Raw genomic sequence first — 23,926 nt, forward strand, 5'->3', positions numbered from 1 at the left:
TAAATAGTTTTTTTTTTTTTTTTAAATTGCTTGTACAATTAAAGTACAGTTGGGAGTCAGGATGCCTTTTTTTTTTTTTTTTTAAGATTTATTTATTTATTTGAAAGGCGGAGTTACAAAGGCAGAGACAGAGAGAGGTCTTCTATCCTGGTTCACTCTCCAAATGGCCACAATGGCTGGAGCTGGGCTGCTCTGAAGCCAGGAGCCAGGAGCCAGGAGCTTCTTCCGGGTCTCCCACACGAGTGTAGGGGCCCAAGGCATGTGTGGGAAGTGAAACTGCCAAAGCCAAGAGGAACCCAGAGGAGACACTAGGATCCCGGGTGGAAGTGTGGAATTCCGAAACAGAAGGCCATGAGGGCAACACAGAGTAAATACGCACGAGGTGTGGCGTTCAGTGGATCACCTGTCAACACCGCTTCATTAGCTGGGACAGACGTTCTACACTCGCAGAGGCTATCGATATGGGAAACAGGACGTGGAGTCTACGGGAGCTCTAGCTTTGCAATCCTGTGCGTCTGAAACTGTGCAAGAACAAGCGTATAAACTAGAAAGAGGGCCAGAGCGGCTTGGCTGTGCCTTGGCCTACGCATCTGCCCGACCCCGCTCCGGCCGAGCACCAGCAGCGGGGCAGTCAGGGCAAGGAGCAGCGAGGGGTGGGAAGGAGAGGAGGGGACAGAAGCCAGGACTGCTTTATTTCAGAACAAGGTCCACCAGCCCACGCCCCTGCCCAGCACCTGGGAGCCGTGGGCACCGGGGAGCTGAGCAGCTACAGCTCCCAGGTCGCCGCTGCTGTGCTTGGCTCCTCTCGGCTCCTCAGCCATCAGGGAGTCGGGAGTAAAGGGACAGGACCTCAGCTCCAACTTCCTCCGGAGGGAAGCTGTGGCAGCAGGGTGACATGACGGTGACATACTTTTCTTGCTGGCGGAAGGAGAAGCCACGGTGCACGGGTCTTGGAGGACAGGAGGCGGAGGGTCCTGGCTGAGTCCCGGTACACCAGTGCCGAAGGAAGCCCCGGAGCAAAGGCAGTGCAGGACTGCGACAAGGGAGCTCTCGGGGTGGCGCCCAGCGTGGGAGCACCACAGGAGCCCCGGGTCTGAGGCCTCCACTCCAACGCGCTGGCCTTCCTCTCGCCCTGGGGTGTGATCGACACCCAGAGCTGGGCCCCGGAGCCGGAGCGAGGGGCCCGCTCAGGGAGGGGGTCCCGCCTGGGGGCAGTCCCAGCCGCCGGTCCCGCCGAAGAAGTCTTCAGGCAGCTCACTCAGCAGTCCATCCAGGTCATCTGCGGAGGGGGCGCAGACGGAGCAGCATTGGTGACAACGCGAGGGCCTGTGTGACGCAGGCCCAAAGCTCCTGCTTTTCAGGAGGGCCTGGGCCTGGCCTGACTCCCACCGCCCTCCGTCCCGGTCCTCACGGACGACAAGGGCAGGGGCGTAATCGCTGGGCCATTCTGGTGAGAAAGAGGATCCCACCGAACCTCAGTGGTCCTTCTTCCGCCCAGAGGCCTGATGCCGAACCAGAAGGCTCCTGAGCCCGTGGTAGGAGCCTCTCCGGGGACGGAGGGACAGAGATGGCCAGAGAAGCCAGCAGCTGTGTCAGAGCCACAGCGTGTTCCACTGGCTCTCATGCAAGAAGTGAGGGCCATCACCCCCCACCCAGAGCCTGCGTGGGTGGAGGGAATGCAGTATGCGCCCTGACTGCGGTTCTCCGGCGCGACGCTGGCGTCCAGGCACCAGGGCTCCGCCGTCCCTGCTGCTCCTCTGTGGGCAGCAGCCGCTATCCCCATAGGCCGCTAGCTCGGTGCCTGGGAACCCTTCTGAGTGCACTCACGGCAGTCCCGTTGGAAACCCCACTCTACCTGGCAGCAGGGTTTAGAGGTCACACGACTCGCCCAGGGTGAGCACCCCCAGGCTCCTTCAGACGCCAGAGCCACCGCCGCCAAGGAGAAGGGTCCCACTACAGGGCACAGGTCAGACCACTGTGCCCTGCAACCAGGGGCCTAGCACTGGGGCCAGCGGAGCACACGAGGGCGCTCTGCTGGAGGGAGGGGGAAGCTGGTTTGGGGAGTGAGGAGGTGACCGGTACAGGGAGGCAGAGCTGACATTCACCTCCAGGGCGATGCTACAGTACTCAGGGAGGCAGAGCTGACACGAAGTTGCCTGGCGCCAGCTCCACTGTGACTGCTCGGAGAAACACCACGTGATGTGCATGCGAGTGAACAGCGAGTGCGGGTTTCGGAAAACGGGAATTGGCTAGAATTAGTATTTGTGTCTCTATCCCTGTCCAGTCACCTCCGGCAGCTGCCTGCTGGGCAGTCTGTCCCTAGACTGGCAATGCGACACCAGCCCCAGTCCCCTGGAGCCGCTCTGCCCGCTCCGATGGGATCTGGCAGCTCACGAAGCGACAGTGCAGCACCCCGGCGTTTTACGGCGTGTAAGTACATGGGCGCTGTGGTTTGTCCATTGCTATGCTGTGAATCAGGTCAGTGTGGGGCAACTGTTTATCATCTCATAAGCCTTTGGCCAGACAGGATGGAATTCCCGGGAACCAACAACTGCCGACCAGCCCCTCGACTACGTTAGCGTCACTTGAGGGACACTGCCTCTCGAGGAGACAGCTGGCCTACCCACAGGAGCTGGACTTGGGTCTCAGGTGTGTATCCTGGTGCCTCGCCCAGCCACGTGGATGCCTGACTCCTCAATACCCTTGGAGGGGGACGGGGTGTGGCACAGCAGGTTAAGCTACTGCTTGCCATGTCAGAGTGCTGCTCTGAGTCCCTGCTGGTCTGCTTCCAACCGAGCTCCCTGCTGATTCACCTGGGAGGCACCAGATAACGGCTCAAGTGCTTGGGTCCTCGCCATGCACACGGGAGACCCAGATAGAGCTCCTGGCTCTCGGCTTTCGCATAGCCCAGCTCCAGCCATTGTAGCCATTTGTTATCTACCCTTCAAAAAAAGTAAACCTAAAAAAAGAATGTACAACAGAAACAACTATCAGGGGGAAATGTGTTAAAAGATTAAAATGGGGGAGGGAGGATGGGGGGGAGTGTCACCATATTCCTAAATCTGTTTATATTAAACTTATGTAACTTAAGTAAAATGAAATTTTTAAAAAAGTTTAAGATGGGAAAATCAGCCTCAGTGGCCAGGCCATCAGCCCTCAGTCTCACGGCGCCATACAAAGACAGGCCATCAGCTGGATGGTGTTTCCTCCTGTGGCTAACAGCGCGTGACCTGGAATAGGGGAGACCTGGAGAGCACACTTCAAGTGCTCTACGCGGCCCCTATCACACTGGGAACTATTCTGCGGCCTGCAGCCTTGCTAAACAGGACACTGTACCTGTTTAGCAAAGACTCACAGGAAGAGAAACAGGCTATAGCAGGAAGAGTCTGGCCGAGCTCCTGGAAAGCAGGCAGGAGAGCCCACCGGTGGCCGGACAGACTGATGGTCTTACCTGCTTCTGGGGGATCCTCCACAGGGGACAGCCCTGCCTCGGGGGCCTGGGCTGCTCTGAGGCCTGCCCCAGGCTTTGCGGCCACATCATGCTGGGGACTGCTATGGAAGCGTCCTGGATCCTGGGGACAGAGGAACTGGTTACCAATGCCTGTGCCCTGAGACCCCTTCACATGGTACCACCTGCACCCAGACACCTCAAACAAATGGGTGCTGGCTCAGGAAAGTCATGGCAGAGGAGTGACCCAGGCCCGTGCTGGAGAGGGGAGGGGGACCTGAAACGTCCACCACCCAAAACAGCAGATAATAAAAGGACAAAACCAAGCCAAAGCCAATGTTTCACGGCTGATTTCCTTTCCCAATTCCATAGGTGTCTCGTCTCCTAGGGGCTCTCATCTAACTGGATCAGGGAGGAAAGAGGCCGTTCGGCAATACACTGAGGAGCTAGTGTTGGATCAGAAATGAGCTGTTAATCCCCAAGCTCGCCAACGTGAGTATATGGACAGACGACGAAAACTGGCAACTCAGCTGCTAACAACCATTAGCCCTAGGGAGTGGGAGTGGGAAAAGGTGCATCACATTTTTTGCTTGTTCTATGCCATTTCAATTTATTTTAATGAGTAGAGATGATTTGAAGTTCAAAAAGAAAGAGTATATTTTGGAAGTGGGGTGCTTCTCAAGAGAATGTAGAAGGGTTAAGGTGAAGTTCGAGCTCAAGGCCAAAGCTGACTAGAGGTCAAGTCTAATATTCATTCTATAGATAGAGCAACGGTAGAGGAGAGAACAGGACCTGCCCAAGGTCACTGCAAATGATCAGCAGAGCTGGGACAGGACTTAGGTCTTGGGCTGGCGTTGTGGCAGAGTGGGTTAAGCTGCCACATGTGACACTGGCATCCCCTACTGGTACCAGTTCAAGTCCCTGCTGCTCCACTTCCAATTCAGCTCCCTACTAACACGCCTGGGAAAGCTGTAGACGATGGCCCAAGTGCTTGGGCTCCTGTCATCCACAGATGGAGCTCCTGGCTCCTGGCTTTGGCCTGGCCCAGCCCTGGCCATTGTGACCATTTGAGGAGTGAACTAGCAGACAGAAAAATCTCTCTGTCTCCCCTTTTCTCTCTCTGTAACTCTGCCTTTCAAATAAATAAATCTTCAAAAAACAAAAAACAAACAAAAAGACTTAGGTCTCCTAACCCCCAGGCCAGGATCCCGGGGCGGGGGCGGGGGGGGGGGGTGCATGGCCAAGTGAAGCCCGGGCTCCACACGCTGACCCTGGTTCCTAAAGGGGCATCTTCAGTGTCTGTGTGGTTCCCCCAGCCTAGCAGAGGCCGAGGCCAGGAGGGAGGACACGGAGCCAGCGCTGGCTCACCTGACAGCCCATTTCCTGCCTGTCACCTGGAGCAGATCTGACCCTCGTCAATTACTGTCCCCACCCCTGTAAACCCTTGGTTCTCAGGTGACTCCTGTCCTCGCAGATGTTCAAGCCTGCCACCAGACACTCGGGGATCACCCCGGAGCCAGCTGCTCCCGCAGGTACTGTTACGGAGCCGGCTGGCAGGCGGCAGCCCGGCACAGGAGGAGATGGTTCCGCTTGCCTAAGGCAGCTGCCCCCTTCTCCCCAACGTGGAGGAGTGAATGCACGGAGCGGAGCCCGCGGGAGGAAGAGCGCTCCACCAGGCCCCTTCCCTCCTGCTCCTCTTACCTCGGGGAGGGGCTGAGAGGGTGTGAACAGGCTTCCGTCCCCAGAGTCTGCGCTGTAGATATGGACCAGGTTGTTGGGCGTCACGTTGAGGTAGTGATTTCGGAGCGAAGGAGAAAACACTCCGATCTGGAGCCAAGGAAGGGGAAGGTCAATGCCGTGACGGGGCCCCGGTGCTGCTGGATGGCTGCCTTTCACCTCCTCTCCCTGGGTGTCCCCTGCACCGGAGCCACACAAATCGCTCCTGCCTCAGCCTTGGTGCCAGGGCAGAACCACTCAGCACACTTCCCCTCAGCACCCCCTCCATTCCCATCCACCCCCCGCCCCCAAGAATGGGCATCAACTCAAGGCCATGGCCGTCACGCAGGGCCTGGCAGCAGCTCAGCCTGGGTGTTGGGGCCAGGCAAGGAGACAGACGCCGGGGGCTCCCTCTAGGGAGGTGGTGGAGAGCAGACCCCCACGGGAGCTCCTGTACCTGCTGTAGCAGCAGCACCGAGCCAGGCTTCAGCTCACTCTGGCGTGTCTCCAGCAGCACCCTGTGCACCGTCCCCTGCATCTCTCCTGAAAATACCACATGGCTCATCAGCCGAGGGTCAAGGGCAGGGCAGCAACCGGCTTGGGCCCTGGCTGGGAAGCGGGCTGCTCACTGCCTCCATTTCCCCATCTGCAAATGGAGAGAGTGGTTTTTCCTCACCCCCTGACCCCCACAGAGGCCACTCGCCCCACACTCCCGGGCCCTGACTCTTTACCTGTGGGGTCCTTGAAGACCACACTGGCGTCCATCGTGCGCCGAGTCAGGGACTTGATCATCACCGCCATGTTGGGCACCTTGTTCCTGGGGAGCTGCTTCAGGGCTGCCTGTTCACAAGGAGAGGTTTAGCAGCCCCTTGGCCGCCACGGCCCACCTGCAACTTCCCAGGGCAACCACAGGAGGAAGGGGGCAAAGCACAGGCATGGTGAGGAGCTTCCTCTGTGGGGGCCGGGACCCTCTGAAGTGTGCGCCCGCCTCCTCCCGGCAGGCCTGTCGGTTCTCTCCCCTGCCTCCTTTCATCTGAGTGGCTGTGTGTGTGTGGTGCTCTGTGGTGGAGGGATATATTGGCATGTAGCCGTGGACCGCTGTGGGGCTGGGAGGGTAGCAGTGTGCCTAACCGCCCCATCCCCCACTTAGGGCCTGGAAGTGCAGAGGCATATCCGTACCCCCACAAGGGGTATGCAGAGGCATATCCGTACCACCCTCCGGGCCCACGCTGGGGACTACAGAGAAAAGACAGGTGAGTGGAAGCTGCCACCCAAGGGCGTCACGCTGCCACTAGGACAGGCCTGGGGTGGAAGGGGGCGAGCGGGCCCAGGGAAGGCAGAGCAGGGCAGGAGGCTGGACCCGTACCTTGCGCAGCACCATGACAATACTGTAGGAGCAGAGGAAGCAGGTGGGGTCTCTCTCATCCAGGCCCAGAGCAGATTTCATGGCCAGCCAAGGCCCTCGCTCAAAATCCTCCTCTACTGAGGCCTGGGAACCAGCGACAATCTGGTAGCACAGAGCAGACCTGCGTTAACGGGTCTGACCCCTGACGGAGACAGGATGGTGGGTGGGAGAAGGGTGGGTCCCTGAGAAAAATGGCAGCGTGGCAGCCATAGTGTCTCCTCTCATTACTTCCAAGGTCAGCAGATGGCCTAGGAAACCTGGCCGCACATCACATCTTTCACTAAGCAGCTGTGGCGAGGGTGCTCTTTCCTTTGTAATCAGGTCCTGCCCTTACAACCACACGGAAGCCCCAGGGCAGCCACACTTGTCTCTTGCAATGAACGATCAAGTCTCGGGCAGGGAGCCCTCACCCTCATTCGCAGGCTTCCACAGTGTCTAACCCGTTTCATCTCCAGTCCAGTCCTGTTTTACCTGGAAAGCCTCTGGCTTTAACCATCGACCTTCTTATTAAAATAAATATTTTGAATCCAATCAGTATTGACTACTTTGGATCTGAAATGACCTGGTAGGTCTTGGGAGCTGCAGTCAATGGAAAAAAAATATTCATGAGCCGGCGCCGTGGCTCAATAGGCTAATCCTCCACCTTGCGGCGCCGGCACACCGGGTTCTAGTCCCGGTTGGGGCGCCGGATTCTGTCCCGGTTGCCCCTCTTCCAGGCCAGCTCTCTGCTATGGCCAGGGAGTGCAGTGGAGGATGGCCCAGGTGCTTGGGCCCTGCACCCCATGGGAGACCAGGAAAAGCACCTGGATCCTGGCTCCTGCCATCGGATCAGCGCGGTGCGCCGGCTGCAGCGGCGGCCATTGGAGGGTGAACCAACGGCAAAGGAAGACCTTTCTCTCTCTCTGTCTCTCTCTCTCACTGTCCACTCTGCCTGTCAAAAAAAAAAAAAAAAAAAAAAAAAAAAAAAAAAAAAAAATATTCAAGAGAATTAAATGTACAAGCAGGTCTGAGGGCAGAGCAGGTCCACCAGAACCCTGGGGAGGAGGGAGGCTGGCGTCACCCAGCAGAGGGGAACCCACAGGACGCAGGGTGAAGGCGGCTCCCTCCAGGCTCGGTTCCCAGACACCTGAGAGGAAGAGCCCCCAAGACACAATCTCACAATACTCAGTACATGAGCCTCGCCCTGGGCAGCTGGCCCTAGCTGGGCCTGTATCTTCTGAGATGGGCGAGAAGGCTGGGCCCATGGCTTCAGTTAATGTCTGCCTGTCATCGGGACAGGCCTCCCCGTACGCCAGTGAAACTGCTGCCTCCACACACGCCCTCCACAGTGTGACACCAGGAACAGGCCTAGCTGTACCAACTCTGACCCCCGAACCCTGAAGCCGCAGGGACACCCCACACTCTCCGCCGACACCCAGGGAGTTAACCTTTGCACGGAAGTAGCTACCTCTGTCCGGAACTTAGCCAGCGCGCCGTGAGCTGGAGTCTGGGGCGTGGAAACCATGATCTCCTCCAGGTTCCTCCCACTGTGCTAAGGGAGAGGAGAAGGCGAGAACAGCTCAGCAGCTGTTATTTACAAGTGCAGCTTCTTGTGTGCCTTACGTAATGAATCCAGGAAACTATCAGGGACAATTAGCACATATTACACCTCCCCTAAAGGAGTCTCAGGAGCCCTGGTGGCAGCTCAAAAAAGACACTTTGGGGATCGTTTTGGGAGTGAGAGGGAGCAAAAACCCAGGGCTGCCTGAGGCGGGCGGCGACCTCAATGGCGAGGCCTGGGATGAGCAGAGGGCAGCTCTAAGTCCTTTCTCCGGGACCCAGCCTTCCCCGCTCGGAGATCAGCCCAGCAAGAACAGAGAAGGCCTCCCTGGTCTTCCCTTAAAGCACCAGGCAGAAGCAAGAGTAGCAGGCAGAAACTGTTCAAACACCCTGAAAGTGAGAGCAAGGGGCTGTACCCAGCACGCCAGCCAGATCTTCAGAGCCCGTCACCCAGGATCCGATCCAGGAAGAGTTTGCTGGGTCCTGCCCCTCCGCCACTACAGAAATCCAGACTCTCCTTCCCAGCCCCAGCCTCCCTCCGGCAGCCCCACAGAGCAGCCACAGTGAACTGCTCGGTGGCTCTCCGAGAGCCCCTCGCTCTGAAGTCTCTGCCTTGTCCACTGTGGGTTCATCCTCAGAGCAAGCCCAGGGCGGAGCCAGTGTCTGCCCAGGGCCCAGGGAGTGACCCGAACCACACGGGCTCTCTGCCCGATGCTTCGTTCACGTTCCCTCTGCTGCGCTGTAAGGTCCTGAGGACATTCCCCTTTCACTCTTCGTACTCTCAACTCCAAGCAAATTATCCGACACAGACAAGTCCTCGGTAAATCAAGTAAGAGGGAAAGGACCGTCCTGCCCTCGTGCTGGCCAGGAGCAGGTGCTCACCAAGGCAGCAATACGAGCAGGGCCTCAGCCTTAGTCCCAGGTGCGGCTTCTCCCCCCTCCCCCCGCTGCCGTGACTTCTGCAGCGTGGCCAACCGGCCCTTCTCTTGCTTTCTTCCCACCTGCCCTCTAGGATGTCCTAGCCTGCACAGGCCTGGTCCTCTGCTTCTCCCCCTCACCCTGACGTCCTGGAGAAGCGGGTCACTCACCTGATGAGGCAGCAGCCCTGCTGGGCCGGGGAAGCGGCGTGTTTTGGCTCCAGGGGCGCGATGGCCCGGCAGCTGGGGTGTCCGGCTGGCAGCGGTGACCAGCTGCACCAGGTGGTTGGTGACCACAGGCGTCTGCAGAGCTGCCTGGGGAACCAGCGAGGGGCGGGGAGCTCTTGGGATGCCCACAGGAGACTCAACAGAACACCCTGGAGCTCGCGGCCGCAAGGGGCTTTGAGGAAGTATCCTAGGGCCAGTCGCTGAGCGAGCAGAACAGCTGGAGCTGGGAGTTCGGGGTCCAGGAAAACGAGGCCGGCCACCTGCCCAGGCCCCTGGGGACTGAACTGACTGACAGCGGAGACCCTCTCGAGGGCTGCCCTGCACGGCTCCTCCAGCAGCCAGGGGAGGCCGGGATACTGCGGGGCAGACTTCCCGGGGGTGTTGCCGAGTGGGAACCGCTGAGGCAGGTGGGACAAGAAGGCTGCCGGAGGCACCAGGCCGCAGGCAGGGCCGCGGAGTCCTGCAGTGGACAACAGGGCCCAGAGGCTCATTCTGGGCCAACAGGACACCCGCTGCACAGGTGTCCGGCACCGGCCCCTTCTGGCCAGAGCCACTCACATCAGCTACCCGGGCCTTTTTAGCCAATACTGAGTCCTCCCACGGCTGGGCAGGCAGGGTTCGTGCGGCCTCACGGCTCACTCCATGTTCCAGCTCCGTGCCAGGGCCCTCCAGCTCCATGCTCGCCAGGACCTTATCGAAGTCATCATCATGTTCACACCCCTCGAAGCCAGCCAGGCCCTGCTGCGGGCTCTTGAAGGCGAACAGGGGACGTGGGGCTGAGGCCTGGGGCCTCGCTGGCTCTGGGAACGTTTCTGTCCGCGTCACTCCTCTCGAATCACCAGTCAGGCTGCTGGAAGTCGAGGCGGGCCTTAGCAGAGCTGTCCCTGCAGAAGCTGGCCCTCTGGCAGCTCTGAGCGTACTGGAGGCAGCAAGGCGGAGTCCCAGGGCCGGCAGGCCTGAGGCCTCTGACGGCGCAGCAGGGTGCTGTGGCAGCGGCCTAGAGGACTGGGGCTGCACAGCCTCCTGTGGCCTGGGAGAGACAGGTCTCAGGTGACCAGCGGTCACAGGCAGTGAGCCAGTGAACTGGCTCTCCGCATCCTCCACCGCCGACAGGAAATCCTACAAACAAGCAGAGACAGTGGGTCTTGGGAATCAGGAGGCTCGGCTGTGACGGTCCACCCGGGAGGTGCGTGTGTGCGTGTGCAGACAGGTGAGCCGGACGGCACAGCGCGAAGGCGGTGGTGGCGGCCATGCTGCGTCCATCAGAACCATGCGAAGGCTAAGTCCCCGAGTAGCTTCCCTCTCTTCCTTCAGTCTCTGGGACAAGAGGGAGTGGGGACAGGGGACACCAAGGAACCAAAGCAATCACATATAAGGTCAAACACCCAGCTCAAGGAAGTCCCCTCTGGGGTCTGGCCCGCGCGGTAGGCACCTATCCAGCTACTCCCCACCCCCAACATACACACAGCATGCAGGAGAGGCCCTGGAGCCAGCAAATAGGCAGAAGTTAAATATAGCTTTTCAGGCAAGTTAAATTAAGTATGGATTCCAGCTGGGAAGCAAGGTGAGACTGACACCTTCGAGAGCAGCAGGCCTGTGCCGAGGGAGTTTTTAAGTCAGAACTGCTGACTTATCCGACAGGAAGGTCCCCATCCCCCCAGCCCAGCCCCTGCTGCCGCACTGGCTTGTTGGGCTGGGAAAGGTGTGTTCCTGCTTTGTGTTTATCAAGGGAGTCCCACATTTGGTGGGACCACCTTGGGATTAACACAAAGAATGATCAGAATCGCAGCAGCAACACTGTCCTGATGGCCCTGGTGATGGACGGATTCCTCCTCTCCCAGAGCGCACTGTCAGACGTGACGTCATCCGCCTCGGGAAGCGGGAAAGGGGCTGGCCTGCTATTTTCAGGAACAGAAACTTGAGCTGTCAGAGTTCTTCACTCTAGTTCCATTACTAGCCGAGCGGTCCTGCCTTTAACAGTCCCTTCCCGGCCTGTAACCACAAATCTCCAAAGGCAAAGACAAAGACAAGGACACATCTGCTTGACATAGCTGGCAATTCTGAACAATCAGTGAAAACAAAAATCAAGGGGCGGGCGCTGTGGCATAGCGGGTAAAGCCGCCGCCTGCAGTATCGGCATCCCATATGGGCACCGGCTGGAGCCCTGGCTGCTCCTCTTCCAATCCAGCTCTCTGCTCTGGCCTGGGAAAGCAGTGGAAGATGGCCCAAGTCCTTGGGCCGCTGCACCTGCGTGGGAGACTTGGAAAAAGCTCCTGGCTTTGGATTGGCACAGCTCTGACAGCTGTGGCCATCTAGGGAGTGAACCAGAGGATGGAAGACCTCTCTCTCTCTTTCTCTGCCTCTCTGTAACTCTGCTTTTCAAATAAATAAAAACAAAGGGAAGAAAGAGTGGGGCTTGGGGCTGCCAAAATTCAGACCAGCTGAACAAAGTCTAAATGAAATATTTTAGGCAAAGTACTGGGACACAAAATGTAGCGTTTGAATAGCTTGTCATTGGTAAAACAGAATAGTTGTCTACCAATGCAGCTTGGTAGTTTCCATGTGTGTCATGCTGGAATCAGAGGGTCAAGGCCTCATCCTGCCTGTCGGGGCTCCATTCTCAGGCCAGCTAATTCACCTCCGTGGGTTTCACTCCCTTAAATCTTCCCTCTGGCCAAAAAGGATTTGAGGTGGCAGTTTCCAGTCTCGTGGATGAAGCTATGTGCATTGGTTCTGCATTTTCTCCTTCACTTATTATCTGAAAGGCCCAGAGACAGAGACAGACCAAGAAATCTTCCATCTGCTGGTTTACTCTCCAAATGCCCACAACAGCCAGGGCTGGGCCAGCCAGAAGGCAGGAGCCAGGAACTCAACTCAGGTCTCCCACCTGGGTAGCAGGGACCCACGTACTTGGGCCACCACCTGCTGCCTCCCAGGGTACACATTAGCAGGAAGCTGGATCTGAAGTGGAGCAGGGACTTGAACTCAGGCACTCCAGGGTGGGATGTGGGTGGCCCAAGCAGTGTCCTAACCACTGTGCCACATGTCCACCCAGCCCATTGGTTCTAAATAGGAAGAGTGCTATGGAGACTGCTGGTCAGTGTTCTCTGGCCAAATAAAAATATCTCTATGTGAGGCCTCGCCAGAAATTCTGATTTAATTGGCGAGTGGTGGGGCCTAGACTAGGGTAATTCTCTCTTTTTTAAAAAAAAAATATTCATTTATTTGAAAGGCAGAGTTACAGAGAGGCAGAAGCAGACAGTGAGAAAGAGAAAGTCTTCCATCCGCTGGTTCACTCCCCAGATGGCTGCAACGGCCTGAGCTGCGCTGATCCGAAGCCAGGAGCCAGGAGCTTCTTCCAGGTCTCCCACGTGGGTGCAGGGGCCCAAGGACTTGGGCTATCTTCTGCTTTCCCAGGCCAGAGCAGAGAGCTGGATCAGAAGTGGAGCAGCTGGGACTCAAACCAGCGCCCATATGGGATGCTGGCACCGCAGGCGACAGCTTTACCTGCTGTGCCACAGTGCCGGCCCCAGAGGTGATTCTAATGTGCCAGTCTCACCCCTCATCTCCTGAGCAGAGGGAAGAGAAAAGCATGCCTCACTGTGTCAGAGAAAACCGAAGGCCAAAGAATAAAGTAACCTGCCCTGGACCACAGGGCCAGCTGGCAACTGCCGGCCTCCCGCCACGCAGTAACGTGCTGTCACTCATGTGTCCTTCCACCTCGTTGGTCATCACGAAGGTGATTCGATCATCTACCGACACAGCCTCCAGGAAAGGGCCCTCGTCACTGGAAGATGCGGCGACTGGGCAACTCAGCTCAGCTCGCTGGATTTTTGTTTGTGTCCACAGCAGGCAGGTAGGTAGTTCACCTCTGTCAGCCTTCCCTGGCCTCTCAGATACAAGGCACACATCTCAACTACCAGGCAGCTGGGACAGGCTGCGCCGTGTTCCCGACCTTTTTAGCTTGTTCATAATTTCTGTTTTAGGGGTGTTTACGTCAGACCTCTGCCACCTCTGCTCGCCAATACCTCCTTACCTCATCTTCAAACTCCTCTTCCACAGCAAACAGCTTCTGCAAGCTGCAAGCCTGGAAGGGAAACAAAGCAACTGAGGCAGGAGAAACACTGCTTGCAAGTACACGCCGTCCCCTCCGCCTAGCAAGGCCGGCAGGTGCGCTGCTAGCGCTGGGGGAGGAGTACGGGATGAGGAGAAGAAACGCAATTTAGGGAAAGAGTTAAGTGACTTAAAATACTGTCTTGCAAAATAACACATTCAGATCCACCTATGCCAGGCCTGGAAGAGGGGAAGGGAAGCTGCCAAGGAGCAGGGGCACTTCTCCCAGATCAGCGCCGGCCCGGGGGCTGGAGGCTTTTGTCAAACACGGAAGGAAGCTCCCCCAACCCAAGCAAGCCCTGCACCCTGGCCCTGTTTCCGAAAGAGCCAGCCAATGGCCTCCTGCAGCCTAATCCAACCAAAAGCTGGGGGCTCTCGCCAGCCCGGCCCCTCCAGTCCACAGACTCTCAGCCGGTTCCACCTGGGTGCCCGACCCGGGTGCGAGATCCCTCCCCCAAGATCTTGTCTGAGGGTCAAGGCGGATGTAGGGTAGGGCCAGGGAGAGGGCAGGGAGGGTCAAGGGGCGGTGACGTTTGGGTGCGCTGAGAACGATGACCAGCAGGGGAACTCGGGACCAGGTGTGTGCGGTCGGGGGCTCGGGCGCGGCCGGGCAGACCCCTGACTAGAGCCCAGGGCTCCCGACCGCACCGAGCTCCTCCCAGGCCCGGGCCCGGCGGCTGTTGCGGGCGATGGCCCGGCACCGCCACGTTCGTCCCCGTGCCCCCGGGAGCAGGCAGCCCAGAGACCCCTCATTACCATGGCGACAGCGGGTGGGCTCCAGGCGGCGGGTTGACGCCGCGGACCCACACTCCGGGGGTCGTCAGGCCCTCAGGTTTGTCCCAGGTGGACGGGTCGGGTGCCGGTGCTCCAGGGACGGAGTGGGAGGGAGACGCCCCCGTGCCCCGAGTGGGGCTCAGCGAGGGTCGCCAGGAAGCTGGTGGCCGACGCCCCAGGCCGCATTCGAAGGCGCCGCCACACCAGTGACTCCGCCTTCTTAAAGGGGAGACCTGTTTCTATCCTGCCGACGCAAAAGCCTTCGCCCTCCCGCCTTCCGCTCTGGCCTTAAAGGGGAACTGGATGTGCTCTCGGTCGCCCCCCAGCGGCACCTCGGACCCAGCCGACGAGTTCCCCACGCGTCCAGGTGGGAGAGCAAGGTTGGGGGCGCAAGATGCCCTGGCCAGCCACGACCGGCCCCCTGCTTCTGTGTTGAGCACACCAGGAGCTGGGTGCTGGAGCGTGACTTCATTCACACCAAAACCCACCGGTCGGTTTGTCGCCCGTCTCTCTGCTCCTGTAAGACACTTTTATCCTGAAAAAACGTTTTTGGTCTGGCTGCATTTGTTTTGGGTTTTGCTTAGATCTCAAATCTTCCCTGTTACCTTCTCCCTCGCCCATCACCACATTCTGTCTTTTTCTCGGTGCCTTTTGGAATTTACGCTTGTCATGGTCTCCGGGTTTGCTTTGTGTCTTCTGCATCAGCGGGGACCTTGTCTGGCTTGTCCCACACCTAGCGGTGCTAGTGGTAGTGGTCCTCAGTTCTACCTCAGTTTCCCTTCCTGCTTGTCACTGGGGCAGCATCTAGAGCTGCAGAGCCTCGGAGACAAGCAGGAGGAAGGCAGCTGACTCGGGTGTTTTTATTTATTTATTTACTGAGTTATCTGTGTGAAAGGCAGAGCCACAGAGAGAGAGAGAGCCAGAGACAGAGCTCTTCCATCTCCTGGTTCACTCTCCGAGATGGGCTGGGCCAGACCAAAGCCAGGACCACCCTGGTCTCCCGCAGGGGTGGCGGGGACCCAAGTACTTGAGCTGTCATCCACTGCCTGCCCACCAAGAGCCTCAGCAGGGAGCTGGATGGAAGGTGCAGCAGCCGGACTTTAAACCAGCGCTCCAGTGTGGGACGCCAGTGCTGAAGGCGGGCCTCGGCCCCTGTGCCACAACGATGGCCCCAGGGACTTGGGATTTCTGGGGTGTGTGTATATGTGTTTAAGATTTACTTATTTATTTGAAAGGCAAAATTGCAGGGAGAAACGGAGAGACAGAGAGAGAAAGGAGAGAACGTGACCTTCCGTCAGCTGGTTCATTCCCCCCAGATAGCTGCAACGGCCAGGCCTGGGCCAAGCCAAAGCCAGGAGCTTCGGCCAGGTCTGCCACATGGGTGCAGGGGCTCAAGCACTTGGGCCTTCTGCTGCTGCTCTCCCAGGCCGTAGCAGAGAGCTGGATCGGAAGTGGGGCAGCCAGGAATCAACCAGCACCCACATGGGATGCCCGCACTGCAGGCAGTGGCGGCTTAACCCACTCCACCACAGCACCATCCCGTGACTTGGGTTCTTTGTTTATTTGAGAGTCAGAATTGGGATTTAGTCCAAGATGGTGGAGTAGGGAGGGAGCTTACTGCTCTAGTCCAGGAGAAGATTATTTTAAAAAGTGGAGAGAGTGTAGTCTCAGGGAAGAGTTAGGGAGAAAACAGCAGAGGAAACTGCCGAAATCGGAGGGACACGACAGACCTACATGCAGGGGGTGGCGCCCACAACTCAAGGCGCCAGCAGCCGAGAGCCCATGTGCCAGTGTTGGAAAGTGAGGTCCTTTTCCAACTCTCCCAGGAATATTTTGACATTTTTCACTGTAAAGATCTTCCACGTTGTATTAGTTTTCTAGGACTGCTGTCACAAATTACCACAACTGCGATGGCGCAAAACCACTGAAACTTATTCTCACAGTAAAGGAAGCTAAAGTCTGAAAGTAAAACAACAACAACAAAAAAAGACAGTCCTAATTACAGAGAGAAAGTGAGAGACAGAGAGAGAAGCCTTCCATCCACTGATGACCACAATGACCAGGGCTGGCCCCTCTGGGTCTCCCATTTGGGTCATCTTCCACTCCTCTCCCAGGCGCATCAGCAGGGAGCTGGGTTGGAAGTGGGATGCAGGCCCTGCAGATGGGATGCAGGCAGCTTAACTTGCTTCGTCACAGCACCGGCCCTGTGGCTTTGGGTTCTTAATGATCGAATCTGAGCCAGCCCTGACTCTTACCCAGGGTGGCCTAGCCCCTGGCCTGGCTTTGGATCAGGACAGCCTGTGGCTTCCAGCAGAGCTGCACGTGGACTAGACAATGGAGGCTGCCATGGTGATGAGAGAAGGAACCCAGATCACGAACTCTCACCCAAGGTATGGAGTCCCTCGGGCCGGCTTCTGAGCGAGGGAGACAAACCTCCAACCCTGTGGACAGGGAGCACAGGTGCAGCTCCTCCTGGAGACCCGGATACAGGAGTTCCCTGAGCCCTGAGTGAGGTCAGTTCCAGCTGAAGGAAGATCACAGAGCTCATCTGTTAGGAAAATGGCGCAGTCTTATCTATGTGCAATCTACACCCTGACACCATCCCAGGCGCTAGGGCCCCCCCCCCCCCCGCCATCGCCCAACCACTGGTGTCAGCCCCACCCCCATCTTAATGGGATTCACTGCTCCTACTTCCCTGCCAGCTCCCTGGCAAAGTTTTTTTTTTTTTTTTTTTGACAGGCAGAGTTAGACAGTGAGAGAGAGAGAGAAACAGAGAGAAAGGTCTTCCTTCTGTTGGTTCACACCCCAAGTGGCCGCTATGGCCGGCGCACTGCGCCGGGATCCGAAGCCAGGAGCCAGGTGCTTCCTCCTGGTCTCCCATGTGGGTGCAGGGCCCAAGCACTTGGGCCATCCTCCACTGCTTTCCCAGGCCATGGTTTAACCATTTGTGCAGTTGTTCCGCATAAAGACCCCACAAAGGGTGGGGTGGCGGTGATATTTTTGCAGAGTAGGAAACAGGCCCAGAGGGTGGCGCGTCTTCAGCTTGGAAATCCCATACTTTCTCCTCCAGCGCCTTTCTCCTAAGTTAGATGAACTTGGCATTGGCTTTCCCCACCTGCTGTCCCTACCCCCTGTTAGAACCTGAATGGAGTTGGGGCGGCTGGAGCGAATGAAGCGTGCAGAGCTGCAATTGCAGAGAGAGGCTGGCAGGAGGCAGGGAGGTTCCGTGGTTGCAGAGCTGGGAAGGACCCCCATGCTCAAGGGTCTCCCCAAATCAGATGTCTTCTCCATCCTAGCACTGCCAGCTAGAGGGAAAGGAAAAGACTGGGGCTCCCTGGTGGTGGGGCCCATCTCCCTTCTCTTAGTAAAAGGGTTAGCACACTCCGTTCTGTGCAACCAGGTTTGGAAATGGACACTCAGATGGAAAATGAAGGGAGGGGGACTGGTGTTGTGGTGCAGCCACTTGTGATGCCACAGCCCATATCTGAGTGCCATTCCAGTCCCGGCTGCTCCACTTCCTGTCCAGCTCCCTGCTAATGCACCTGGGAAGACAGCAGAGGGTGGCCCAAGTGCTTGGGCCCCTGCACCCGTGTGGGAGACCCAGATGAAGTTCCTGGCTCCTGGCTTCAGCCCCAGGCCAGATCTGGCTGTTGTGGCCATTCGCAGAGTGAACCAGCAGTTAGAAGATCTCTCTGTGTGTGTGTCTTTGCCCTTGTCTATCTTCATTGCTCTTTCAAATAAGTTTTTAAAAAATAATTTTAAAATAAGGGAGTGAGGGAGGGAGCGGTCTCAGTCGCACTCTGGTTTAAGCCATAATAACACGGGCCAGTACTTGCTTAGCGCTGTCTGCCTGCCAGACACGGTGCCAGGGCCAGGGCTGCTGTCCTGCCCAAGCTCCCAGAGCTCCTGGGCGGCGGGGCCGAGACTGTGAACCAGGCAGTCTGACTTCAGCATCTGCGGCCTTAACTACCACGTTGTTTCGCTTCTCAGGATTCCAGGGACCCGAGTTCTTAATCTGGGGCTTCAGGGAATTGGAGTCCCCTGTAATTACGTGCAAAACACCACGTGCCTGTGCATGCGCTTCGTTCTGAGGCAGAATCCGTGAGCTCCGTGCCACTGTCACCGTCTGTCCCTCTGCTCTGTCTCGGGGACCAGCTCCAGCCCGCCCCTCCGCACCCCGCGCCACCCTCATCTCTGGGTGCCTTACACTCCTGGGCAGACCTCACCAGCTCCTGCTGGGACTGGTGCAGTAGCCTCCTGCGTGGTCTCCCCAGCCCAAGCTCTCCTTCCTTCTCTTCATTCTTCTGACATGCAAACGGGGTCCTGGTTTCCTTTCTTTATTTTTTAAAGATTTATTTATGTATTTGAAAGTCAGAATTACACAGGAAGAAGGAGAGGCAGAGAGAGAGAGAGAGAGAGAGAGAGAGAGAGGTCTTTCATCCGATGGTTCACTCCCCAAATGGCTGCAACAGCTGGAGCTGCACCACTCCGAGGCCAGGAGCCAGGAGCTTCTTCTGGGTCTCCCATGCAGGCGCAGGGGCCCAACCACTTGGGCCATCTTCCACTGCTTTCCCAGGCCATAGCAGGGAGCTGGATTGGAAGTGGAGCAGCCAGGACTTGAACCAGCGTCCATATGGGATGCCAGCACTGCAGGTAGTGGCTTTACCCGCTATGCCACAGCGCTGGCCCGCCTAGTTTTCCACTGTAAAAATTCTTCAGAGCCTCTCCAGTCCCTGGCGGACGACATGTGAGTCCTCAGGGCCCTCAGCATCTGCCTCTGCCTCTGGCCTTCTCTTGTCTCTCAGTCAACACCAGTCCTTCTCTACTCACTCATTCTTCAAGTCCCAACTCACTTGCTGCCTCCTCCAAGGAGCCCTCCTAACTGCCCCAGGCAGACGCAGGTTTCCTTCCACTTGCCTGTGAGGCCTGCCTCCATGACAGCTCCGCTGTATGCCCTATATTTTCTCCAGGTGCACCTCACATCTCCTTGCTGAACCCTGAACTTCCTCCAGTCAAGTCTGTGGCTTTCTACCTTTGTGAACCACAGCGTGGCCCACTGAGGAGTCAGCAAGGGTTTGTTGCATGACTTAATGCCGTGTATCAGAAGGGAGTGTGAATGAGTCTGGGCGACTCCATGCTCACCTCCACAAATACTTCCAGTTGCCAGGTGAGAAGGCTTAGCCTCTTAGGGACAAAGGAGAGCACACAGGGATTGTGTGTGTGTGTGTGTGTGTGTGTGTGCATTTGGGGTCAAGGTGCTGTATTGCTGACTGTGGAGTTAGGCAAACCTTGGTTCCTGTTTGGTTCTGCTGCTAACAGGCTGTGTGACCTTGAGTGAGTCACTTTACCTCTCTGAACCTAAGTTGCTTCATCTAAGAAAATAGATGACGGCGCCTTCCTCGCAGGATTGCCGTGAGAGTCAATAGATAACTGCACTGCCGCGGCCAAGTGCGCGCCCGGAGCATTGGCAGGGCCTCAGCAGTGCGAGCGCCCTTCCCCCTCCCTGAGCTTGCAAACATGTGCGGAGTCGTTCCGGGAACCACATGGCTTGCGTATGTGTCTATTTCGGCGGATTTGCCAATGCATGTCACGCTCATTCGTATTTTCCTCGTAGGAACCAGCCGCCGTGCGCGACCCGGTGCGGCCGTGCCTGGGTTTCCACTGACATTTGCCTTGGTGTGGACAGTGGCGTGTTTGGACAGGAAGTGGGTGCGCACACTCAGCGCGCTGGGTGCTGCCTGTGGAGCCGGTGTGGAATTCGGCTCCTGTGCCACGGGGTGCGGGGTAGGAGGCCGTCTGTGTGAGTGGCTTTGTGTGTGCGCGAAGGCCTTCCGCTCTGAGCTGCTGTGTGGCCAGTGCCTGTGAGCCAGCTGTCCATTCTTGAACTTTCCGGGCCGCCGTCCCACGGAGCAGCCACTGGCCACGTGTGCCCCTTGAGCACTGGAAATGTGGCTGACTGGACTCAGGCTCTTAAGTTTTAATTGTATTTACTTTTAATTAACTTCCAGGTAAAAAGCCGCAGTACACGGCGGACAGACAAACTTCCAGCATGTTCCCCACACAACGGGCCGAGTGCGTCTTCCTCTCTCTAACCACCAAACACCCATCCCTGGAGCCCCAGCCCCCGCATGGAAATAGACCCCTGGAGCCCCGCCCGCGGTACGCGTGTGTGCATGCGCACCGAGGGCCCACAGAGGAGGCCGCCCCCTCCCCCAAGTCCCCAGCAGAGCCGTGAATCAGCCTGACAATGAGGTGAGTCATTCATGAACTGCTCGGGCCGGCCCGGCAGGCGGGAAGCGAACGTCAGCCAGCCGCCCAGCTCTACCCCAGCCCCCCCGTGGGATCAGTCAACCCCACGCACTGCAGATGTTGCCGGAGAAGCTGACGCGGGCAGGCCAATCGCGGCGCCGCGGCTCGGCTCCCCAGCCCCTCCCTCTGGTTTGCAGCCCATTCATCCCCAGCCCCTCTCTCCCCTCGGGTGGCGTGAGTCATCTCGGCGTCTCCCAGGGGGCCAGACCGCCGGCTTCACCAGCCTCCTCGCTCGGCTGACCCAGCTTGGGTCCTCCTGTAAGGCTGGGGGGCACAGGGAGGCTGCCCCCCCCCCCCCCGTGGGATACCCGGACTGGGCTCAGGAAGGAAGCTGACCTGCTCAGGGCTTAGGGTGGGGGAGGCGGCTGCAGGGCCTAGGGCAGGTGGCAGCTGGGGGACCGGGCTACTGCCGGGGCTGCTAGGATGAGGCAAAAACGCGCCTCTGGTTTGGGGGAAATCCCACCTACTACCTCCCCAGTGCCTGATCAGCGCAGGGACCCAGTGGCTTCTCTCCTCCGCATCTCCCTGACACCCCCTCCCCCACCCCAGCATCAATCAACCTCTTTCTGGATTAAACATGACCTGAGGATCTGCTTGGATAACTGGATCCCCTGGCAATGTCCCTCACTGGGTCAGGAAATACCCTCCAAAGCCTTAGAAATGCGTAGAACTCTGACCAAGCAGGTCCACGTGGAAGAAAATAAAAAACCATGTGTGCCAAGATTCCACTGTGAGAGTGCAGCTGGGGCCAGCGTTTGGCACCGTGGGTGAGATGCCTGCATCCCACGGCGCAGTGCCTGGGTTTCATGGGCGGCTCCTGACTCCAGCTGCCTGCTAATGCAGACCCCGGGAGGCAGCAGCGGTAGCTCAAGTAGCTGGGTCCTTTTCTCTCACATGGGAGACCCAGACTGATTTCCTAGCTCCCAGCTGTGGCCTGGCCCAGCCCTGGCTGTTGCACGCATTTAGGGAGTAAACCAGTGGATGACTGCGCTCTCTCTCTCTCTCTCCCATCTCAAATAAATAAAAAAGTAAAAATAAAAAACTAATGTGCATTGGTGGCTGGCGTTATGGTGTAGTGGGTTATGCTGCCACCTGCAACGCTGGCATCCCATATGGGCACCAGTTCAAGTCCTGGCGGCTCCATTTCCAATCCAGTTCCCTGTTCATGCGCCTGGAAAAACAGCAGAAGATGGTCCAATTCCCTGGGCCCCTGCAACCGTGCAAGAGACCCTGATGAAGCTCCTGGCTCCTGACTTCGGCCTGGCCCAGCCATGACTGTAGTGGCCATTTGGGGAGTCAACCAGCTGATGGAAGATCTCTCTCTGTCTCTCCTTCTGCCTGTCATTCTGCCTTTCAAATAAATAAATAAGTAAATCTTTTTAAAATGTTCTTTAAGAATGTTCCTCATACAGCATTAGTTAAAACTGTGAAATCCTGGAATCAACACACATGTCCATCAGTGTGCAACGGAACAAAGAAACTACAGTGAAACAACACAACGGAATACTAGGCAACCGCCAACCATGGCGTGGATTTGATACTGCGGGAATACTTCTATGACGTATGACATCAGAAATCAGAGGTGCTGTGACCCACGTGCCTGGGCGCCTGGGATCCAGTCCTGCCTCCGCTTCTCATCCGGCTTCCTGCTGTTGCCCACCCTGGGAGGTAGCAGATGTTGCTGGAGTACACGGGACCCTGCTGCCCACCTGAGAGACCCTCATGCAGCTCCTGCCTCCCGGCTTTGGCTTGGCCCAGCACTGACTGTTACAGGCATCTGGAGAGTGAACCAGTGGATAGCAGATCGATTTCATGTGCTTTCTCTCTCTCTCTCTCTCTCACTCGCTCTGCCATTCAAATAAGTAAAAATAAACTTTAAAAAAAATAGGGGCCAGCGTTGTGACAAAGTGAGTAAAGCTGCTACCTGTGACACCAGTAGCCCATATGGGCACCGGTTCAAGTCCTGGCTGCTCCTCTTCTGATCCAGCTCCCTGCTAATGCACCTGGGAAAAGCAGTGGAAGATGGCCCAAGTGCTTGGGCCCCTGCACCATGTGGGAGACCTGGAAGAGCTGGTGGCTCCTGGCTTCAGCCTGGCTCAGCCTTGGCCATTGTAGCCATCTGGGGAGTGAACCAGCAGATGGAAGATCTCTCTCTCTGTAGCTAAGTTTCAAATAAATAAATAAATTCATATTTATTTATTTATTTACTTATTTTAAGATTTATTTGAAAGTCAGAGTTACACAGAGAAGGAGAGGCAGAGAGAAAGAGAGAGAGAGAGAGAGAGAGAGAAACAGAGAGAGGTCTTCCATCTGCTGGTTCACTCCCCAGATGGTCACAACGGCCGGAGCTATGCTGATCCGAAGCCAGGAGCCAGGAGCTTCTTCTAGGTCTCATTTTTAAAAATAAGATTTAAGATATAATGTACAGTTCAATAATAATAATAATAATAATAAAAGCTGAGCAGAGGAACTGCGTTGTGGTGCAGCAAGTTAAGCCACTGCTTGGGATTCCCACATCCCATACTGGTGTGCCGGTTTGAGTCCCATCACCTCTCTGCTTCTGATCCCACTTCCAGTTAATGCATCTGGGAAGTAGTGGATGATGGCCCAAGTGCGTGGACCCTTGCAACCCAAATGAGAGACCTGGATGGAGTTCCAGGCTCCTGGCTTTGGACTGAGGCATTTGGGGACTGGATTAAAGAACGGAAGTGCACTCTATCTCTCTCTCTTCTCTGTCAGTCTGCCTTTTAAATAAACAAAACTTTAAAAGATGAGAGGGTGGGTGTTGTGGCATAGCAGTTGAACTATTGCTTGGGACACCCATGTTCCATATCAAAGTACCTTGTTCAAGTCCCGGCTACTCCACTTTCTATTCCAGCTTCCTGCTATTGTGCCTGGGAGGCAGTAGCAGATAATGGCAAGTACTTAGGTTCTTGCCACTCACTTGGGAGACCTGGATGAAGTTCTGAAAGGCAGAGTGATTGAGAGACAGAGGGAAACACACACACACATACACATAAAACACACACACACACAGAGATCTTCCATCTGCTGGCTCACTACCCAGATGACCCCAATAGCCAGGTCTAGACTGAAACCTGCCTCTTCTCCATCTGGGTCTCTGGTGTAGGTGACAGGGGCCCAAGTAATTGGGCCATTTTCTGCTGCTTTCCCAAGATGCATTAGCAGGGAACTGGATTGGAGATGGAGTGGCCAGGACTTGAACCAGCGTTCATATGGGAGGCTGGCATTGCAGGCGGCAGCTTAACCTGCTGTGCCACAATGCTGGCCCCTAAATATACAAATCTCCAAAAATAAATGAGCAGAGCAAAAAGATTAGAAAAGTATTTCCCTAATTGCTAACGGTTGCTGCTGCTGCATTATGCAGTTAGGAGTGATTTTATTTTCCTCTTTGTACACTTCTGATCCTTCCCACCTCGAGCTTCTACAATGAGAGATCATGACTCTTTACAGCAG

General features: G+C 56.8%; 1 protein-coding gene across 2 annotated transcripts; it reads right to left on the reverse strand.

Annotated features, from left to right (window-relative positions):
• Positions 1 to 1,044: 1,044 nt before the first annotated feature.
• HROB (homologous recombination factor with OB-fold) lies at positions 1,045 to 14,260 on the reverse strand. Of its 2 annotated transcripts, XM_008271570.4 has the most exons (10): positions 14,123 to 14,260; positions 13,290 to 13,340; positions 9,197 to 10,372; positions 8,017 to 8,100; positions 6,531 to 6,671; positions 5,896 to 6,004; positions 5,622 to 5,707; positions 5,150 to 5,275; positions 3,452 to 3,572; positions 1,045 to 1,279 (listed from the first exon to the last, which is right to left on the reverse strand). In XM_008271570.4, the coding sequence occupies exons 1-10, from the start codon at positions 14,123 to 14,125 to the stop codon at positions 1,188 to 1,190; spliced, it is 1,989 nt and encodes a 662-aa protein (XP_008269792.2). In that variant the 5' UTR covers positions 14,126 to 14,260; the 3' UTR covers positions 1,045 to 1,187. The 2 variants fall into 2 exon arrangements, with proteins under 2 accessions (XP_008269792.2, XP_051681681.2); XM_051825721.2 differs by lacking the exons at positions 1,045 to 1,279; positions 3,452 to 3,572; positions 5,150 to 5,275 and having other exon boundaries at positions 5,676 to 5,810.
• Positions 14,261 to 23,926: the final 9,666 nt, after the last annotated feature.

Source organism: Oryctolagus cuniculus, chromosome 17, assembly GCF_964237555.1.
Source record: "Oryctolagus cuniculus chromosome 17, mOryCun1.1, whole genome shotgun sequence".
Classification (NCBI taxonomy): domain Eukaryota; kingdom Metazoa; phylum Chordata; class Mammalia; order Lagomorpha; family Leporidae; genus Oryctolagus; species Oryctolagus cuniculus.

Coding starts and splice junctions, on each gene's coding strand:
- HROB (XM_008271570.4), bottom strand. Junction 6,672..8,016: donor TGGCTAAGTTCCGGACAGAG/GTAGCTACTTCC, acceptor CTGTGCTACCAG/ATTGTCGCTGGTTCCCAGGC. Junction 5,708..5,895: donor GGTCTTCAAGGACCCCACAG/GTAAAGAGTCAG, acceptor TGGTATTTTCAG/GAGAGATGCAGGGGACGGTG.